The sequence below is a fragment of the Ambystoma mexicanum genome, chromosome 11, assembly GCF_040938575.1.
Source record: "Ambystoma mexicanum isolate Mex_15411 chromosome 11, UKY_AmexF1_1, whole genome shotgun sequence".
Classification (NCBI taxonomy): domain Eukaryota; kingdom Metazoa; phylum Chordata; class Amphibia; order Caudata; family Ambystomatidae; genus Ambystoma; species Ambystoma mexicanum.
This window is the reverse complement of record NC_090934.1, coordinates 1,414,013,075-1,414,032,491: the sequence shown is the minus strand read 5'-3', so window position 1 is coordinate 1,414,032,491 and position 19,417 is coordinate 1,414,013,075. Positions and strand designations below refer to the sequence as shown.

The 19,417-nt window shown below is 49.2% G+C and overlaps 1 protein-coding gene across 1 annotated transcript in view; it reads left to right on the top strand.

Annotated features, from left to right (window-relative positions):
- Positions 1-19,417, top strand: part of ARRDC4 (arrestin domain containing 4) — a 204,741-nt gene that overhangs the window by 115,130 nt on the left and 70,194 nt on the right. Inside the window, exon 5 of the mRNA XM_069625058.1 lies at positions 5,992-6,248. Coding sequence (XP_069481159.1) covers positions 5,992-6,248 — 257 coding nt within the window. The remainder of the gene's footprint in view (positions 1-5,991; positions 6,249-19,417) is intronic.

Genomic DNA, 19,417 nt, shown 5'->3' with positions numbered 1-19,417 from the left:
GCAAAGCGGTCAGTTTGTCAAGTGAGAAGAATGACCCACCGACCTCACACTTTACAATACCAATGATCCTAACCAATCACCAACAACTGTCTCGGATGCATGCTGTCAAAGCATAGATAGACAGCGGAGCAGTTGGGAATTATATAGATCAAGAACTGGCAGCAGAGATGGGGCTTCCCTTATGTTCAAAGTTGACTACTGAAAAGGTTACCACTGTGGATGCGACAGAAATAGCTTCTGGACCAGTAACCCAATGTACAGCAGCACCAACCCTACTGTGCCGGGTCGGACACCGAGAATCAATTGCCTTTGATCTCATCAAGGCTCCTCAGTTTCAACTAATATTAGGGATGCCATGGTTAGTAGCTCACAATGCTCAAATAGATTGGCGTGCAAAGAAGCGGGCCTTTTCCAATGACTGTGCTCTTACCTGCTATTACCAAGGAAAGAAGGAACCCGATTTATGCACATCTGCGACTCCCAGAACGGCATTAGTACTTGGCGCGACTAGTACTTTACCAAGTGAATACCAAGATTTTCAGGATGTGTTCCAGAAAGAACAAGCTAATACGCTACCACCACACAGGCACTACGTCTGTCAGATTGACCTCCTACCTGGTGCGCAAATTCCTTGTGGCAGAATCTATGCACTTACAGAACCAGAAAACCTCCATTTGAAATCTTATCTAGACCAGTACTTGGCAAATCGGTTTATCCGCCCATCTAAATCACCGGCAGCCAGTCCCTTATTCTTCGTACCAAAGAAGGAAGGAGATTTGAGAACTTGCATCGACTATCGCGCACTAAACCAGATCACCGTAAAGAATCGTTATCCACTGCCACTCATTCCCGAATTATTAGACCAAGTCAAGGATGCCCAAATTTATACCAAACTAGACCTTAGAGGGGCGTATCACCTGGTTCGAGTAAAGGAAGGAGATGAATGGAAAACCACCTTTTGTACCAAAAAAGGCTGATATGAATATCAGGTAATGCCTTTTGCAACGCTCCCGCTGCATTCCAGTACTTCATGAACGATATCCTGCGGGAATTCATCGATGTTTGTGCCTTGGTTTACATTGATGACATCTTAGTATATTCTGCCTCAAAACAGAACCGTGTCGAGCACGTCCGCTCTGTTCTTACCAAGCTCCGCCAACATCAACTGTATGCCAAGCTCGAAAAATGCTCTTTTCATGTAACCGAAGTTGAATTCCTTGGTTTCATCCTCACTCCGAAAGGCATCAGAATGGACATCCACAAGAAAGATGCCATTCTAACTTGGCCGTCACCAACTTCGCTTAAAGGAATCCAGAGTATGCTGGGTTTTGCAAACTTTTAACCCTGATTTCATCCCAGACTTCTCTCAAATTGTACATCCAATTACATCATTATTATGAAAAAACACTAAGAAATTCAAGTGGACCGATGAAGCAGAGAAGGCTTTCCAAGAGCTTAAGAAAAAATTCACTTCCACTCCAGTTTTACGACACACTCGCCCAGACCTCCCTTATATCGTAGAAACAGATACCTCTAGTATGGCTATTGGAGCTGTTCTCTCACAAAGGGACCCTGAAACTGGCCAGCTACATCCCATGGCCTTCTGGTCACAAAGATTTTCACCTCCAGAGCTCAACTATGCTATCACAGACAAAGAACCTTTGGCTATTAAATCAGCTTTTAAGGCATGGCTACATTATCTCCTTGGAGCCAGACATACGGTCACTGTAATAACAGATCATCGAAACCTGCAATACCTAAAAACAGCGAAGGCTCAATCTTCACGTCAACTACAGTGGGCCCTTTTCTTCGCCGAATATTATGTAATCACATATCGACCTAGAGTCCAAAATGGAAAGGCGGACGCCTTGTCCCGCATGGGCATTGATGAAAAGGTATATACTACTCTATGTCCAGTAGCCATCATTCCAGAGGACAAACTCTTAGGCCTTACAACAACTTTGACACAGACTGAACTTCAAGACAAGATTCAGCATTTAATGGATCCTAACACTTCACTAGAATGGTGTGCTCAAGGAGAACAGTACACAGTTAAAGATCAACTACCATATTGTAGGAACCGTTTATATTTGCCAAAAAAAGAATCACAACAGCAAGTCATTTCAGGTTATCACGATTCCCTGATTGAAAGTCACACTGGAATTGCCAAAACCATAGCCAAAGTAAAACAAAACTACTGGTGGCCCACTTGGCATAAAGACATTATCCAATTTATCCAGTCATGTGGCATTTGCGCACAAAATAAATCTCAAAAATAGAAACCAGCTGGTCTTCTTCAACCATTGAAAATCCCTCCTGCTCCATGACACACACTTTCCCTCAATTTCATTACAGACGTACCTCCCAGTCAAGGATTCAACACTATTTTAGTGGTCATAGACTTATTCTCAAAAATGGCACACTTTATACCTTTTAAGGGTCTTCCAAATGCATCTAGTTTAGCAAGTGTTCCTGAAAAATATTGTACGGTTACATGGGTTTCCATCAGTTCTGATCTCTGATCGGGGTATTCAGTTTGTGTCCAACTTCTGGAAAAAGTGCTGTTCGATGGCCCAAATCGACATCCGACTATCCACCAGTCACCATCCTCAGATAGATGGCTGAACAGAAAGAAATAATCAAACACTCGAGCAAAACTTGCGTTGCATGCTGCACCAAGTGGAAGGAAATTGGAAGGACTTGTTATGGATAGCAGAATATGCTTATAATAATTCGTTACATTCCAGCACTGGACAAACCCCTTTCTACATCCTATATGGTAGACACCTACGTACTTCTGAATTGGATCTTCCAAACACTTTGGAAATGCAATCGGTTAAAAACCTACATACAACCATTTCCCAGCCCTTCAAAAAGGGAGCTGAACACTTGCTCCAAACCAAGCACAGACAAAAGAAATTTGCTGACCAACACCGTAGAAAGGCCCCCGACTATCAAGTTGGAGACAAGGTTTGGTTAGCATCAAAATATGTACCCATAAAAGGAACCCGGACCTTTCGTCCTCTGTATTTGGGGCCTTACTCAGTCAAATCCATAATCAATCCAGTAGCCGTCAAATTAGCATTCCTATCCAACATGCAAATTCACCCTGTGTTCCACGTATCACTCCTGAAACCAGTACATCCAGGTACTCTGGTTACAACACCACCAAAACCAGTATTGGTCGACGGAGAACCAGAGTTCGAAATGAAGGATATCCTGGACTCCAAATACACCGGGTGCAAGTTATATTACCTATTTGGAAAGGATACAGCCCTCAAGACAGATCCTAGGAACCTAGCGAAAACATCCATGCATCACGTCTGATTAAAAAATTCCATCAGAATTATCCAACCAAACCAGGACCAGGCAGAAGAACCAACGTGAGAGGGGCCTTGGGGATGGGGGGTGGGGGGGAGTGCTGTCATGATCCCTACCCCTGACCCCCACTGGCAAGTCAGCGTGCCAGGTAGGGCCAGGTTTCGGGGTTCCATTATGGCCTTAAAATCTCACCCGAGCCTCCCTTGGAGTCAGTCCTGGCGCCTTTGGCACCAGGCTCAGAATCACTATGGAGAACACCTTTAGGTTGGGACCATTTTACTTGGAACTACTTTCTTGGGGGCTTCAGTCAACATGGAGGCACTCACATAGTTCAGTTCCCAAGAACTGAGCTATGCGGTATAGTATTTAGGGTGTCGCTGACCTAGGACTACTTTACTTGGACTACTTTACCTGAAGACTATTTAAACCACACCCAAACAGCAGAACACAGTTTGCGTTCTTCTGCTGTTTGCAGCGTAACGCTCACCATGTTCAGTTGGATCTCCAGTATTCTTTGGTGCCAGCTATCCTTGGAATCGCGTGCCTGCAGAGACAAAAAGAACATAGTTATTGGAATCCTACCTGTGAGTAGCATCCTGTCTCCAGCCCATCGTCGGCTCCTGATTCTGCTTACCTGGAGACATTCGATCCAGCGAACGCCATCATCTGGGCACCGCATGCTTCCCGGAACGCAGCAACCTGAAAAGAGGAGAGAGAAGAACAGCATTAGTGAGCACATACTCACAGTTCCACTCGAACAACGAAAATCACAAGATTCTTACCGGATCAGTCGCCTCTTGTTCAGCATCATACCGGAACATCACTGCAACCGGCAAAAAGCATTGTGGCCTACGAAGGAAGGGGAAAGACACAGGTTAGCATACACAAGGCAAAACAGCGCCGCGCATCGCGCATTACTTACCGGACAGCATTGCGCACATCGCGCCGTTATTTACAGGCTCGTGCTCAACTCCAACCCGCACGAAAAACGCCAAAATCTCTTTGCATGCCTAAAGAGAAGAAATAAGACATTAATAACAATAAAAGGAAGGAAGGAAAGAACAGAATAGAATACAAAGACTGCAAAGCAGCAAGACCTACCTTAAAGACACTCAAAAGGGCTTGCACCAGTGAAGTAACTTGGTCGCTCACGCCCACACGAGACTAAGCACCCCTGCCACGAAGAGCAGGACGGAGAGCACGCCTTCTAAGGAATTAATGTGAGGAGAGGGCCAAGGGAAGGTTTTGAATCCAAGGGAGGTGGGCAGACACCCTACCATAGAGAGTTAAGTCTTCAATTCAGCTCTCCTGTATTTCAGGCTCAACTTCCATCGGAGGCACTACCCAGGGATCGGGGAAAGGATTTGAGGCGCATATCATCCAACCAGGGCTGAGTGGCGTCCCCATGGATACCAAGTGAGCGTAACACATTATAAGCCTTTACAATATTTTGGGACTCCCCCTCTAATTTTCCCCCCCCTCTTGACAGACTCCCACCAAATCTTGCAAACTCACCCGGAATCAGGTCAGGGATATAATTGCAAAATTTCATGCAGTTTCATTGAATGGTGCCAAAGTTATATGCCATCCAAAAACTGCCCCCAAACATCTGAAGTGTCCCCGAACTTTTCAGGACCGTTCGCGAACATCCATACTGTTTGCGGACTTTCGCGACAAAAACCACCCGTTTGCTTCTTGCAGCCATATCCCATCCCATTCTCATCACCCCTCCCCTCCGCAGAGATTATTTGATAAGGTTGACAAGTGCAATGTTGTGTTTTTTAATATGTTTTACTGCGATGTCCGCGAATCCAAGATGGCATGCGTTTCCAAAGATTTGACGCACTTCACGCTTTTCACCATCCAATCAGTGGGCACATCTGATCTCTGTGGACATCACGTTGCCCTCTAAGCCAATCGGAGTCCTGTCCGCGGACCGAACAGGGAAGTGCGCCAGCGGAACGGACCTAGATATCACTAATGTTTTGGGACCTACTTTTTAGTTGTTTTAATCCACCAAATTTACAAAAGCACACTTTCGGGACCAATCCGCTGCTCCTGCCGCAAATTCGGTGGAAATCCGTCCAGTGGTTTGGGCTGTAGGCGTAAGCAGTTTTTTTTCTCTATTCAGTCTATGGAAAAAGAAATTTTGGGACCCCTCCTATAACTCCCCCCTCCCCACTTGACCAAACCTCACCAAACTTTGCAAAAGAATTCAGAGTGAGCCATATACATTTTTTGCAAGGTTTGGTGAGGATTCGTCCAGAGGGAGCAAAGTTATAAGCCGCCCAAAAAGTGCTCTTCCTATGTGTTTAGCAACTTAACCATAACTACATGGCTGCTACCGCAGGCCATGTAATATGGAATGAATTGCCCAATATGCAATACTAAAAAATGGTGAAAAGGGCACTCTGTGTTAAACAAATAAGCTTTTTTTGCATCAGGTGTTGAAGATATGCATGCGATGCTTTGAGTCACTTCTTTTATAGCCAATGTTGTCCATGCATGTGACTTAAGTATTGAGCACAGATGTTCTGCTGCTGCAGGCTTGCCTTATTTACTTTTTCAATTTCTTAAAATTGTAGCTAGCTGCCATTTCTCATATTTGTCCTACAGTGGCCAAGCTTGCAAGACCCGTAGCATTGATATTGACCCTTTTCTGTCCTACAGGTGAAGCCATTCCAATCTACGCAGAGATTGAGAATTGCTCCTCTCGCCTAATTGTGCCAAAAGCTGCTATTTTTCAAACACAGACTTATCGGTCAAACGGGAAAAGCAAGACCATCCGACAGATGCTTTCAAATGTGCGTGGAAACCACATTGCTTCCGGAAGTACCGATAGCTGGAATGGAAAAACCCTGAAAATCCCTCCAGTAACACCCTCCATCCTTGACTGTGGTCTCATCAGAGTGGAGTACTGTTTAGCTGTGAGTACTCTCCTTACCTTGCTAGCAACCTTCACTGAATGTATGTAGCACGTGTGCATTGTAAAAGAGTTTGTTGAATGAAAGTGTGCAGTGCTACGTAGGAGCTGGAGTGTTCTGAATGCCCAGGTACACTTTGAAAATACTTTAGTCACTTAAAAGTTCCATCATTATTTTGGACCTTCATAAGATTGGTAATGTTCCATCAATAAAGATGGTTATGGCTGTCGTTTTATATGTGCAATTTTATGACCTTACTTGTAGGGGTTGATTTATCCAATTTGTTTATCATTTTTTTTCGTTGGGATTTACTTGAAACTTTGCTTTCTTGAGACTTCATGTTTGCTTTTAAAAAACAAAAAAAGTACTTCTGCTCAATAGGTTTAGATGTCATCAAGGTGATTTACCCTCTACATCCTAACAGACCCGCCCTGCCATCCAGACCTATTCCGCTTTATCATGCAGACACCTTAATCCGTTTTCTCCATCTATGTTGAAAATGATGTATTTCAATGCACTTCGGATCTCACCCTCTTAAGCGAAGGGCATGTGGCGAAGCATATGCAGCCCACTTCATAACGAACAATCCTTGTCCACATCCAGTCGGGGAATGGGGTGGCCTTGAAAAGTCCACTAAAAGAGAAAATCATAAAAAAGGACAGAGACGTAGTCCAGTATCATGAGAAATATTAAAACACTACTTCCAAGGACGATCCTGGAAAGAAAAGTTCCCCACTCCCAGTTCTCATTGTATTTTAGAATATTTATTTATTTACTACTCCAGCAAGGGGCTATCTCAGTTCTAGTTTGTGCGTTACCAGATCAGGGTCCATGAATCCGGAATATAGATCTTGCCTTCATAGTAATGCACAAAGGCGCAGTTTAGATTAACACTTGATATGTCTTTTCTGCTATCGCCCAAGCCTGACACTTCTTGCGTCTAGAAGAGACTTGATTGGCCAGAGAGATTGCAAAGGTTACTTTGGCATGAAAGCTCCTATCTGAAGCATAATTAACACTGCACTGAAAAGACGCAAACACATTTTTGATGTGGATGTCGTGTTTGCTGGTAAATATGGCACAATCTAGGCCAGAGTTACATAAAGTGGCACACGTAAAGAAAAGTGCAGAGGAATGCGCTTTTTATTTGCTTGTGACACTTTAAGAAATGTGCATTTCGCCTTATTAACAAAGTTGACCTCAGCGTTTCTTGGGTACTGTGCAAAAGATGCACTGGCCAGCCTCCCTGCCTAAATTAGTTTCGGTAATGTGCTCCTATGACAGGGTTCCTGCACCCAAGTGGGTGCTGGGGCCATATTTCAGCCCATCGACGTGAAATGTGCGACAGCAGTGTTTCACGTTGCTGCAGAGACACTTAAAAATAACACATGCCCAGTTCAGGAATGTGCACACTAAAATGCATTTTCAGAATATGGAACATTTTTATTTTGGTGCAACAAAAGGTATGCGCCAGTACGTCTCATTTCCTGCACCAAAGAAAGCTTTGAGAATCTGGCCCATACACTTTAAAATGACTTCCGAAGCAACATTGTTAGCTTTGCTTTCTGAGGGACACGGTGCAAATACAGCGAATTGCATTTACTTTTACGGTGACCCATGAATGTTTGAGTTTGAGTTCAATACACTAGCTTCTGATGGCCTCGCATATCCTCTTTTTATAACACGTTATCTTCTTATTTGGGTCTAATGGGGGTATGAGAGAGATGGGGTCACCTTTTAAATAGGAGAGGAGTAGGGCGAAAGCTACCTGTGCGTCTCTGTCACAATCTGCTTGGCATAAGTGAGACAGGGCCTCAACATTTCCCGGGAGGATAGCTGAGGGGCAACGCGCTCACCTTGAAAGCAAGGCGACACAAAGCAACACAGGTTCAATCCCGGGTCCGCGCTTAGAAACCTTTGGGTATTAAGCGAGATATAAATAACCAATCATATCATACCTAAAAGTAGGAGGGCTGGGTATAAGCCCCAGTAACAGTGACTCTTTGGTGTCATTCAGCCCCCTACTCCTACTGTGAAATACCATAGAAAACACCAGTAATGACAGACACTCAAAACATTTGCACGGTTTTACATGTTAATGAATAATAATGTATTAGATTGACTTATAATTAATTAATCATGCATATAACTAAATAGATATGGATCCCTGAATGAAATGCTGGCTCATAAATTAAAACTTAAGTTACCTACTGGCTAGGTGGTTGACATGGGTAGAGCAGCCATAAAATAAACTTAAATTCATTTACTAAAATCAGTACTCTATTATGCGCTCATTACCCAGACAGTTATTACAGGCTGCAGAGCAGTGGGACACTGCTAACATTATTTTTTATCTTAAAGCAACATTCGCCCATAAAAGTTCTAGCCTCTAAGCGAGCACTTAACAAAGGGTGCAGAAGGGGCTTCTATTTCTTGCGTTCAAACATCTGTCGAGACACCTATGAGATACCCATTTTGTGAACAGGATCAGTAGACCATTATCTTCCCTCCCAAAAGGGTAAACAATTACTGGTGCAGCTCGTTTGAGCATCTGGCCACAAGTTCAGAAGTGGCATTGCCCTTCTAGAGGATCTCTGGAAACTCAGTTGTCTTTTTCAAGCCACGTATACTCTCTACTTAATTAGTCCAACCTTTTCGAGGACTTTACCCCTCCCTTTAGAGGTACTAGAGAAATTAATAGGGCATTGAGGGGCTGTTGGACACAAAACCTCTTGGTAAATATTAATCTGGATGAGGGGTGTTATGGGACTGTAGAGCCCTCACCCTCTTATCAGTACTTGATGCAGATTGAGAACACAATGGGCTGATGTACCCTCACCCTCTGCTAAGAACATATATTGCCTCCCCAACCTACCTCCTACCAGTCATTCGGCCAGGTCAATACCCTCAGCCCTCTGGCAGCAAAATCCTGGCTAGCCTACACCTACCTCTCTTGGGTGGCTTACTTCCAAAGGCCGAGAACCACTCAGTTCATCTTGTCTGCGATTCATGCTGGGTCTCCCTTCCCTCCGATGGCAATAGTCCTGGAACCGGTTTAAGGTTCTCACTTACATGAAACCTTTCTCCTCACTACAATCGTGACCTTCTCCGACGACACCCAGCTTTCCGATCTCCACTGTCAAGTCGGTGTTCCTGGCTAATGTCACTCCTGTGTCTCCAGGCAATGGGTACTCAGATAGCACACTGCACCTAAAATTAAGCCTTCCCCACCACATTCCAGGCAGGTTGTCGAATGAATACTGCTACAGAATTTCTGAGTGCTGTATCAAATTGCATTCCTCATTATTACTTTTAAGCCATTATGGGGCAGTAACTATCAAATAGAATATTCTGGACCCAACCATGGCTGTGCTGTGAACTCGAGCATCTGTCACACCTGTATCTTTATTTCAGAAAATAATTTGGTATTTTTAAAAATACTGCTCACTTTAGACTCTGGTTGGTAATCCCCTTTGCATACATCATACTTACATAGCGTAAACCGAGCTGGGAAGCAACAGAGTGCATTCAAGTTATATTTAGACATGATAGTTTGTATGGTGCTCTCCATAAGGGGCACAAGAAGTTAGTTAGGGGCTGCATGGTCTGTTGTTTGAGGGTTTGTGCCATATGAATGTCCACTGGAATGTTGTTCCAGTGTCAGCACATAAGTGACAATGGGCCTCATCACCAGGTTGGCGGTATCGCTGCACTAATTGTGTTGGGATACCGCCAGCGCAAATAGCGTTACTGCTACTCAGTCCGGCCCAATTAGCGCCGGATCACAAGTAGCCCATTGGACTCAATGGGGTTGGGGTGGTGCAGATAGTGCTGCGCTAATAGCACAAAAAACGGCCCAAAACCTCCAGCAAAAAGCTGGAGGTAAAAATCTAATTTTCCACCCGACTCATGATAGGGTCAGCCCTTAAATGCGACTTTAATAGCATTACCACTGCATTTAATGGCTACCGCCCAACTCTTGACGAGGCCCATTGTATTTTCCTGGTGTTTGTTTCTTTTCTGGCATTTATTAGTTTTGTCTCCCAACCTTGCAGGTACTGGTACTGCACTTAGCTTTGGAGATGGTTAGCTCCATGGCTAGATTCAGCAGGCCTTAAGTTGATACATCCTTCAGAGTAATGTAAGACACTGTAAAGATGATATGGGCTGCTTTGTTTGTTTATTTATTTGTAACGCGCACCAGACACCGAGGTATCGGGGCGCGAGGACAAGGAGATTTTAAGCTTACATAGTTACATATTAGCGTATAGAGAATAGCAAAGTTTGCAGATTACAAATATATTACAGTGATAAACAAAAAAGATGGGATACAATACAGAGCGTCATTTAAGTTACAATAAAGGTCATCATAAGTGTAAAGCAGCTTGTGGGGAAACAGGAAGTGGGGGAGAGAGGTTAGGAGAACCTCCTCTGTTTAATCTGGGCTTGGAGATCATTAGATTTAAGCCAGTTGATAATGTGTAGTCTGAAATGTGGGTAGGTTTGGTTCACCCTGAGGTAGGGTGGAAGGGAGTTCCAGAGTTTGGCGGCTTTAACAGGGAAACTGTTCCTGCCGATAGTTACTCGTTTGAAGGGGCAGGACTGTCAGACAATTAGTGTAAGCCGCTCTAGTGGGTCGGAGTGGCAGTGTTTTGCTAGCACCTCGCTACCTGACAGAGAGGTTTGAGTTATTGAGGGACTTGAATGTTAGGCGGTTTTGAGTCTGATTTTGTCGAGCGTGGAGAGCCAGTTAGCCTGTCTCCTAGCTGGTGTTGGCAGCTAGTGTTGCATCCCATGGTAAGGGTGATATGGTACATTTTTTAATGACCGCGATTAAGCGGACTGTGGTGTATTGCACTTCTGAGGTAGAGGTCCCTCAGAGGAATTGGTTTCCTCCATCCATTTGCTACAGTGCTAATGCATGAAAGGCAGTCCTGAAATCAGATTGTGGCAAAAAAGGTTTTGTTTTTAATCAGTGTTAGTAGCTATTTTGTATGCACGTGTGGTTGGGTGGAGCGCTTTGTTTATATCCAAATTTACAAAATTGTGAACTTCATGAATTTTATGAAACTGTATAATTGAAACCTTTTTGTACCAGTGATTGCTGTTGCAGGCTAGGGGTTTCAGTTTGGCATAACAGCAAAAACGATGCGCTCACTTTGCGTTTCCACTGGTAGTAGTTCTTTTGAAAGACAGTTCCATTTCCCTGAAAGGAGGAGATGCACTAAACTACGTAAGCAGGGGGGTTCGCGTCGCCACGCTTGCGTGTTGGTTTGTGCTGGACATGGGGATATGGGGCACTGGACAGATGGGGTGCTAGTTGTCCCCATTCATAGGAATGTGCTAGTACGTTTTCCACTGTGGTCCTTCTACACATTTATCTTTAGCTGCATTCCACCATGGGCTTGCATCCATCGGTCCGTCTGTTACTAGCAGCGCAAAAGGCAGCGCGCAAGGCAACTGTAAGCAGGTACATTAATCAAACATTTTGTGATCCTATACTTAATCCCTTGGAAGCAACTAATAAAACGCAAGATGACTCAAGGGTCTCGGATGAGATATCCCTGACTTCAAGTAATGGTCGGGTACTAATGGCCCCTGCTGCCAATGTATATCCTGCTGACTCTTTTCTCATTCATCAGTTAAAGGGCATATACTAAGCCGGGAGAAAAAAGGATCTTTCCTACAAATAGATTTTTCAAATGACCAAATACTAAACAACAATCTTAATGGTAGACAGAGAGGTACTGCTATGGGAAATGTGATTAAAGATAGGCTTAAAGACTTGTGGATAATGAAACCATGGATAGCACAATCTCTGACGTTAAACCCAGGAAAGCTGTGATGGCTAGGGAAGAAGGTAAATCCTCCATGATTGTGGATACCACGCCATATGTGTTTAATAATCCATCAAAATGTCCCCCTGAATGCAGGGTCGTTGAATAAACATGCCATTGATGTCTGGGATTATATCACAGAGAATAATATTGATGTACTATGTTTTGACCGAAACATGGCTTAGTGACTCGAGCTGAACCAAGATAGATCTTGCGGTGCCAACAGACTCTTCCACTATAAGAATCTGGAATGTGGTGATGGAGGTGGGAGTTGCTGTCATTGCTAGGATAAATCTTCACTTCTTTGAATAACTTAGCAGCTGTAGTGGTTGTGAAACCGTCCATCTTAAGCTCTTCCCAAAGAACAACAGCTGTGTTAATGGTATATTTGTAGTTCGTCCTCCTGTGGATATGCCTGGATTTAATGATGAAATGGCTCACTTGCTAGCGCCACTAAACAGACCCAGCTGTTCTGCTATACTGCTGGATGCTCTTAATGGAGGGCTGGGTGACGCAGCTGATAGAGGCCCTACTCTTGGAACTTAATCTTAATAGCATTGACATTACTGTGCATAGTTATGGTACTGATCAAATCATTACGTTGTATCTTATTTTTTACTTTGATCGGTCGACTGATTAGCGTTTCGCTTGTAACATCAGCATTGCGCAGTAGTTGTATGCACGTCGTTTTCCATGATTTTATTGAAGCATAATTTGATGGATTCAACTTGTTAGGCAGGATGTCTCTTTGCGGTATTATATAATCTACAAGTGTTTTCCTATATAAGTCTAGATGTTTCCAATTGACTCCAATGCTTGTAACGCTAGCTTAAATCTGATTGGTATCATTGGGTATGATGCCGTTAGAGACAGGATTTTCCTCCAGAAAATCGCTTCTATTTGGTTCCAAATTTGCCTATATATATTCAGCATTGTTTCGCTCCCATACGACAAAATGGCTATGACCTTTTGGCGGTAAAATGTCATCACTGCTTTCAGGGAGTATTTTCCATACTTTTTATGTATTGCCAATCCTTGTCGGGCTAAAGAGACTTGCAGGCCGATTCATGGAATAATTAGCGCGGCGCAAGTGGGCAAAAACGTGCGAATCGCAGTGGAATAGCGAAAATCGCAGTGCAAGTGCGAAAATCGCACGAAAAGCAGCGCACGTCGATTCATGGAAGTCCGTGCGCGTGAAAACCAGCGGATGTGCGATAAAAAGTGCGCCGAGCACGTTGGCGCACAGGCCATCTAACAGCGTGCGCCAGGTCACAGCGAAAATCGCACAGGCCACAGCGAAATTCGCACATAGCGCGGCGCACGCAACAAAAGTAGGCGGAACACGGGCGTAACACTCGGAATGGGGAACAACTTGCAAAAACGTGGGCGTCACGGGGGAAGTACAGGGCACAAGTGCGCGGAACGCCCACACGCTCGCCTACAACACGTATTCATGGAATAGAATAGGGCAAAAAAGCGCACGCTCAAACAAGCGCACAGGCACAAACACGACCGCCACAAGAAAGCAGGCGGTAGCGTCTCTGCGGCTGTAAGAAATGTGCGCCAAAAGGTGCGCCAACAAATAGCACCCATATACTGCCATGATGAATGTCCTATACTGTGGCCCTCCAGGACAAATGACGTGCAAAGGGGTACCCACAAACACGGACACGCTGACAAAAAATATGTGTGCGTGTATACCGGGGTGCGCGGGAAGTCTCACACGCGATTTGGCCGGGTACGTGGATTTCAGGGGTGCGCGGGAAGGTCCACACGCGATTCCATCAGGGTAGGTGTATTTCAGGGGTGCGCGGGAAGTCCCACACGCGATTACAGCAGGGTACGTGTATTTCAGGGGTGCGCGGGAAGTTCAACACGCGAATAGGCTGGGCGCGTGTATTTCAGGGGTGCGCGGGAAGTTCCACACGCTAATAGCCTGGGCGCGTGTATTTCAGGGGTGCGCGGGAAGTTCCACACGCGATTACAGCAGGGTACGTGTATTTCAGGGGTGCGCGGGAATTTCCACACGCGAATAGCCTGGGCGCGTGTATTTCAGGGGTGCGCGGGAAGTCCCACACGCGATAACAGCAGGGTACGTGTATTTCAGGGGTGCGCGGGAAGTTCCACACGCGAATAGCCTGGGCGTGTGTATTTCAGGGTGCGCAGGAAGTCCCACACGCGATTACAGCAGGGTACGTGTATTTCAGGGGTGCGCGGGAATTTCCACACGCGAATAGCCTGGCCGCGTGTATTTCAGGGGTGCGCGGGAATTATCACACGCGATTTGGCTTGGTACGTGTATTACAGGGGTGCGTGGGAAGTCACACACGCGATTAGGCTGGGTGGGTCCTCACAGGTGTTCCCTGTACACCCTCGACGGCCCCTGCAGGCAGCCCACAAAACAGGGGACTACCCTGCACACCTGCTCATGTCTCCCACCACCCCCACCCCCACAGTCACCAGGGGCAGCCTCCACCAGGCCCCCACCATGTCTCCCACCACCCCCCTGCCACCAGGGGCACCCTCCACCAGGCCCCCACTCATGTCTCCCACCACCCCCACCCCCCAGCAGTGCAGGGGCAGCCTCCACCAGGCCCCCACCCATGTCTCCCAGCACCCCCACCCCCCCGCCACCAGGGGCAGCCTCCACCAGGCCCCCACCCATGTCTCCCCCCCACCACCCAGCAGTGCAGGGGCACCCACCACCAGGCCCCCACCCATGTCTCCCAGCACCCCCACCCCCCAGCCACCAGGGGCACCCACCACCAGGCCCCCACCCATGTCTCCCAGCAACCCCACCCCCCAGCCACCAGGGGCAGCCTCCATCAGGCCCCCACCCATGTCTCCCACCACCCCCACCCCCCAGCAGTGCAGGGGCACCCTCCACCAGGCCCCCACCCATGTCTCCCACCACCCCCACCCCCCAGTCACCAGGGGCAGCCTCCACCAGGCCCCCACCATGTCTCCCACCACCCCCACCCCCCTGCCACCAGGGGCACCCTCCACCAGGCTCCCACTCATGTCTCCCACCACCCCCACCCCCCAGCAGTGCAGGGGCACCCTCCACCAGGCCCCCACCCATGTCTCCCACCACCCCCACCCCTCCGCCACCAGGGGCACCCTCCACCAGGCCCCCACTCATGTCTCCCACCACCCCCACCCCCCCAGTCACCAGGGGCAGCCTCCACCAGGCCCCCACTCATGTCTCCCACCACCCCCAACCCCCAGCAGTGCAGGGGCACCCTCCACCAGGCCCCCACCCATGTCCCCTATCACCCCCACCCCCCAGCAGTGCAGGGGCACCCTCCACCAGGCCCACACCCATGTCTCCCACCACCCCCACCCCCCCGCCACCAGGGGCACCCTCCACCAGGCCCCCACTCATGTCTCCCACCACCCCCACCCCCCCCCCGTCACCAGGGGCAGCCTCCACCAGGCCCCCACCATGTCTCCCACCACCCCCCTGCCACCAGGGGCACCCTCCACCAGGCCCCCACTCATGTCTCCCAGCACCCCCACCCCCCTGCCACCAGGAGCACCCTCCACCAGGCCCCCACTCATGTCTCCCACCACCCCCACCCCCAGCAGTGCAGGGGCACCCTCCACCAGGCCCCCACCCATGTCTCCCACCACCCCCACCCCCCCGCCACCAGGGGCACCCTCCACCAGGCCCCCACTCATGTCTCCCACCACCCCCACCCCCCAGTCACCAGGGGCAGCCTCCACCAGGCCCCCACTCATGTCTCCCACCACCCCCAACCCCCAGCAGTGCAGGGGCACCCTCCACCAGGCCCCCACCCATGTCTCCCACCACCCCCACCCCCCAGCCACCAGGGGCAGCCTCCACCAGGCCCCCACCCATGTCTCCCAGCACCCCCACCCCCCAGCAGTGCAGGGGCAGCCTCCACCAGGCCCCCACCCATGTCTCCCACCACCCCCACCCCCCAGCAGTGCAGGGGCACCCTCCACCAGGCCCCCACCCATGCCTCCCACCACCCCCACCCCCCCAGTCACCAGGGGCAGCTTCCACCAGGCCCCCACCATGTCTCCCACCACGCCCACCCCCCTGCCACCAGGGGCACCCTCCACCAGGCCCCAACTCATGTCTCCCACCACCCCCACCCCCCCAGTAACCAGGGGCAGCCTCCACCAGGCCCCCACTCATGTCTCCCACCACCCCCACCCCCCCACCATCCAGGGGCACCCTCCACCATGCACCCACACATGTCCCTCTGCCCCCAGGTCCTGACGATACTCAATCATGGCAGTAATGGGCAGCATACCCAGCACAAACACCCAGGCAAGGATTGCATCCACCCACATAGTGAATGCAATTACATGATACAACCCCAATGGCAAGTATGTAAATGAACACATGTCCGTCACACACACATACAAAATGGGTGCAAGTGAATGTCAAAACCCATATCATGACATGTATGAAACCAATGAGAAAATACCACAAGTGAAAGTAAAAAAAAATTGTATTAAAGATGTGAAATAAGTAAACAAATCAAACACACAACAATGGGGATAACAAAATAAAAGGTCCATGTCCGAGAACAAATGTAAAAAAATATAAAAAATTAGGAATCCAAAAACAAATGTAGTCCAAAGCAAAATCATGTTGAAGGAAAATAATGAAAAACCATTTCCTCATGGTGAACACAATAATTAATAAAAGAAATGTACATTCAAAAAGCAAACTATATACACGAAAATTCAAGGGTCCATGAGCCCAACACCATAAATGAAACCTACTACTACCTAATTAAAAAATATATACAAAAAAGTGGCCATTGTCCGAGCGGTCCAAATAAATAAAAATGAATAAAGGAAACCTAACACTAACTAACTAAATAACTATATACAAAGGCAGCGGGCAAGTCCTGCGGCTCACTCGGTGATGTTGCTGGCCAGGGCATCATCGAACTCCATGTCGATGTCCTGGAGGCGGGACTCTGTCCTGGCCCCGAGGTCTCGCAGGGATAACCCCATGTCCAGCTCAAACTCCCTGCGAGCTTCCTCGAGGCACTCAGCCCGCCTCAACGCCCGACGCATGGAGAACTCCGCCCTGACCATGGTGAGCCGCTCCTCTTCCGCCCGCTGCCGCTCCGCACCTATCCGCTGGACCAACTGCTCCCACACGGAAGACACCACCATCCCAGGGTTGCCCTGCCCTCTGGCCGATGCCTGCCCCTCTGATCTTGATGGCCCCGAGCCATGATGCCTCCCACGTCGAGCCCGCTGCTGCCTCCGACGCCACTGCCTCTGCTAGCACGACGGCATCCAGGCTGATGGAAACCACCGACGCCGTCGTGCACGTGCCCTGCCTGATGATGCTGTCACATCTTCCATCTGCTGGGGTCCAGTTGCTGTGTTGTCCACCCCTGCTGGACCTCCGACTCCCAACTGTGGCAGGGATGGGATCCCCACCGAGCTGGCTGCATTGGTCGGGGCAGGTCCACAGGGGGCCCTGGTGGAATCTGGGCTGGAAGACGGCAAGGAGAACGACTGGTGTATAGCCTGCACAGAGGAGGAGAGGGCCGCCACATTGGCCAACACATGCAGGAAACCCCCGAACATGACCGATCCCAATTGGGCCACGTCGGCACGGTGCACTTCGTGATGACGTGCGTGCTCCTCCCGGGAAGCACGCACGGCATCACGAATCACAGCCGTGCGCATCGCGACCCCAATCAGGACCTTCTCCGCACGGCCAGGGGTTCCCACGTCCGCAGGTGGAGGGGAGTCAGGTGACATGGACATCCCCTCTACCTGCGGACGGGCCTGGGACGGGGCATCCCTGCTGGTGCATGGTGGTGCACTCACAGGGTCAGGGACAGCGACATGCACAGGCCCCTCCACGGTGACCTGTGCTGCCTCCTGCCCCTGGCCCTGGACTGCACCACTTGCACCAGCAGGGATGCCCCCACCAGGCCCCATGTGTGCCCCAGTGGCAGCCTCCTCCTCCTCTGTGCAAACCACCAACCTGGATGGCTCCTCACCGTCTCCCACCGTAGCAGGCCCCTGTGGGGGCTCACCCACCCCTTCCGCTGCAGCCGTGGGGGCATCCCCGCCGCCTTGCTCCACAGCGCCGTCTCCGCCCTCTTCTTCACTAGCCGCTGCGTAGAGGGAGACAAAGAACACAAGCATCAGGGTACTGTACAATGGTCCCCTAGACAGGAAGCAATAGCAGATGACCACCACTGTCAAAGTACACTTCCATCATGTCCCTCCACAACACATGGGTCAGTCCAGGCAAAACACACACAGTAACAGGCATGCTGCATGCCATGGACATTTCCATGCATGTCCAATGGACTCTTGAAACATTCAATGATATGGAACTCACATGCATCATGGCTCATGCATTTCACATGCACACACTTCACCTCAGTCACATCCATCTGGCCCCAAACACAACAAACACAGCGGATACAAGGGCAATTTGGCTGCTTCACTGAATCTGTGCATTGTCACACACATGTGTCATGCATCCATGGCATGCACAAGTCACAGACACGCAGGTCAGCCACACAGACATGGCTACCACATATGTACCTGGCATCGGCACCCATCCCTCACCCCCACCCATGTCCCGGTACAGAGACTGGCATGCTCTCATGTTCAAAATCTGCATAGGGGTCCCCATGCGGCATTTGAACACATGCAACAACCATGTGGGTCACACATCACTGGTTGCACATGCATTACCATAATGTCCATGCACACATACATGCATACATGGCCTATGGCACACATACAGGCAAGTATCATAGACCCAGCACACAGCAACATGCCCTGTGTCACACAGTAATGCTTGGACACTTACCGCTCAACTCCAGACGGGCCTCCCTCTCAAGGATCTGGGCATGGAGCGCTGGGCGTACGCGTTCCAGGACCCTCATCTGGATGGAACTCATGCGGCCCCGGCCCCCCTCCACGAGGCGGCGGGCCTTCACAAGAGTCCTGGACCTCAAGTCCTCCCAGCGCTTCTTGATCTTCTGGACGTTGCGGGTTGCCACCCCCTCCGCGTTGATGGCAACCACACAGTCGGCCCAGATCCTCTCCCGTCCATCCTTGCTGGCGTGGGACGATCCAAAGAGGGCATCATACTGCCCCAGGACATGCTCCACCAGGACACCAACTTCGGTGGCAGTGAAGCTGGTGCCCCTCTGCCCCTCTGGCCTGGGGTTGCCACTGGTGCCAGATGTGGAAGTGCCCGACATGGCAACCCCAGAGGCAGGTGTGGGTGGGCAACTGGGTCCTGGGGCTGGGCTGTGGAGCAATGTAATCCCAGTTGGTAGTCTTCAGTTCCAGCAGGGGTGGACA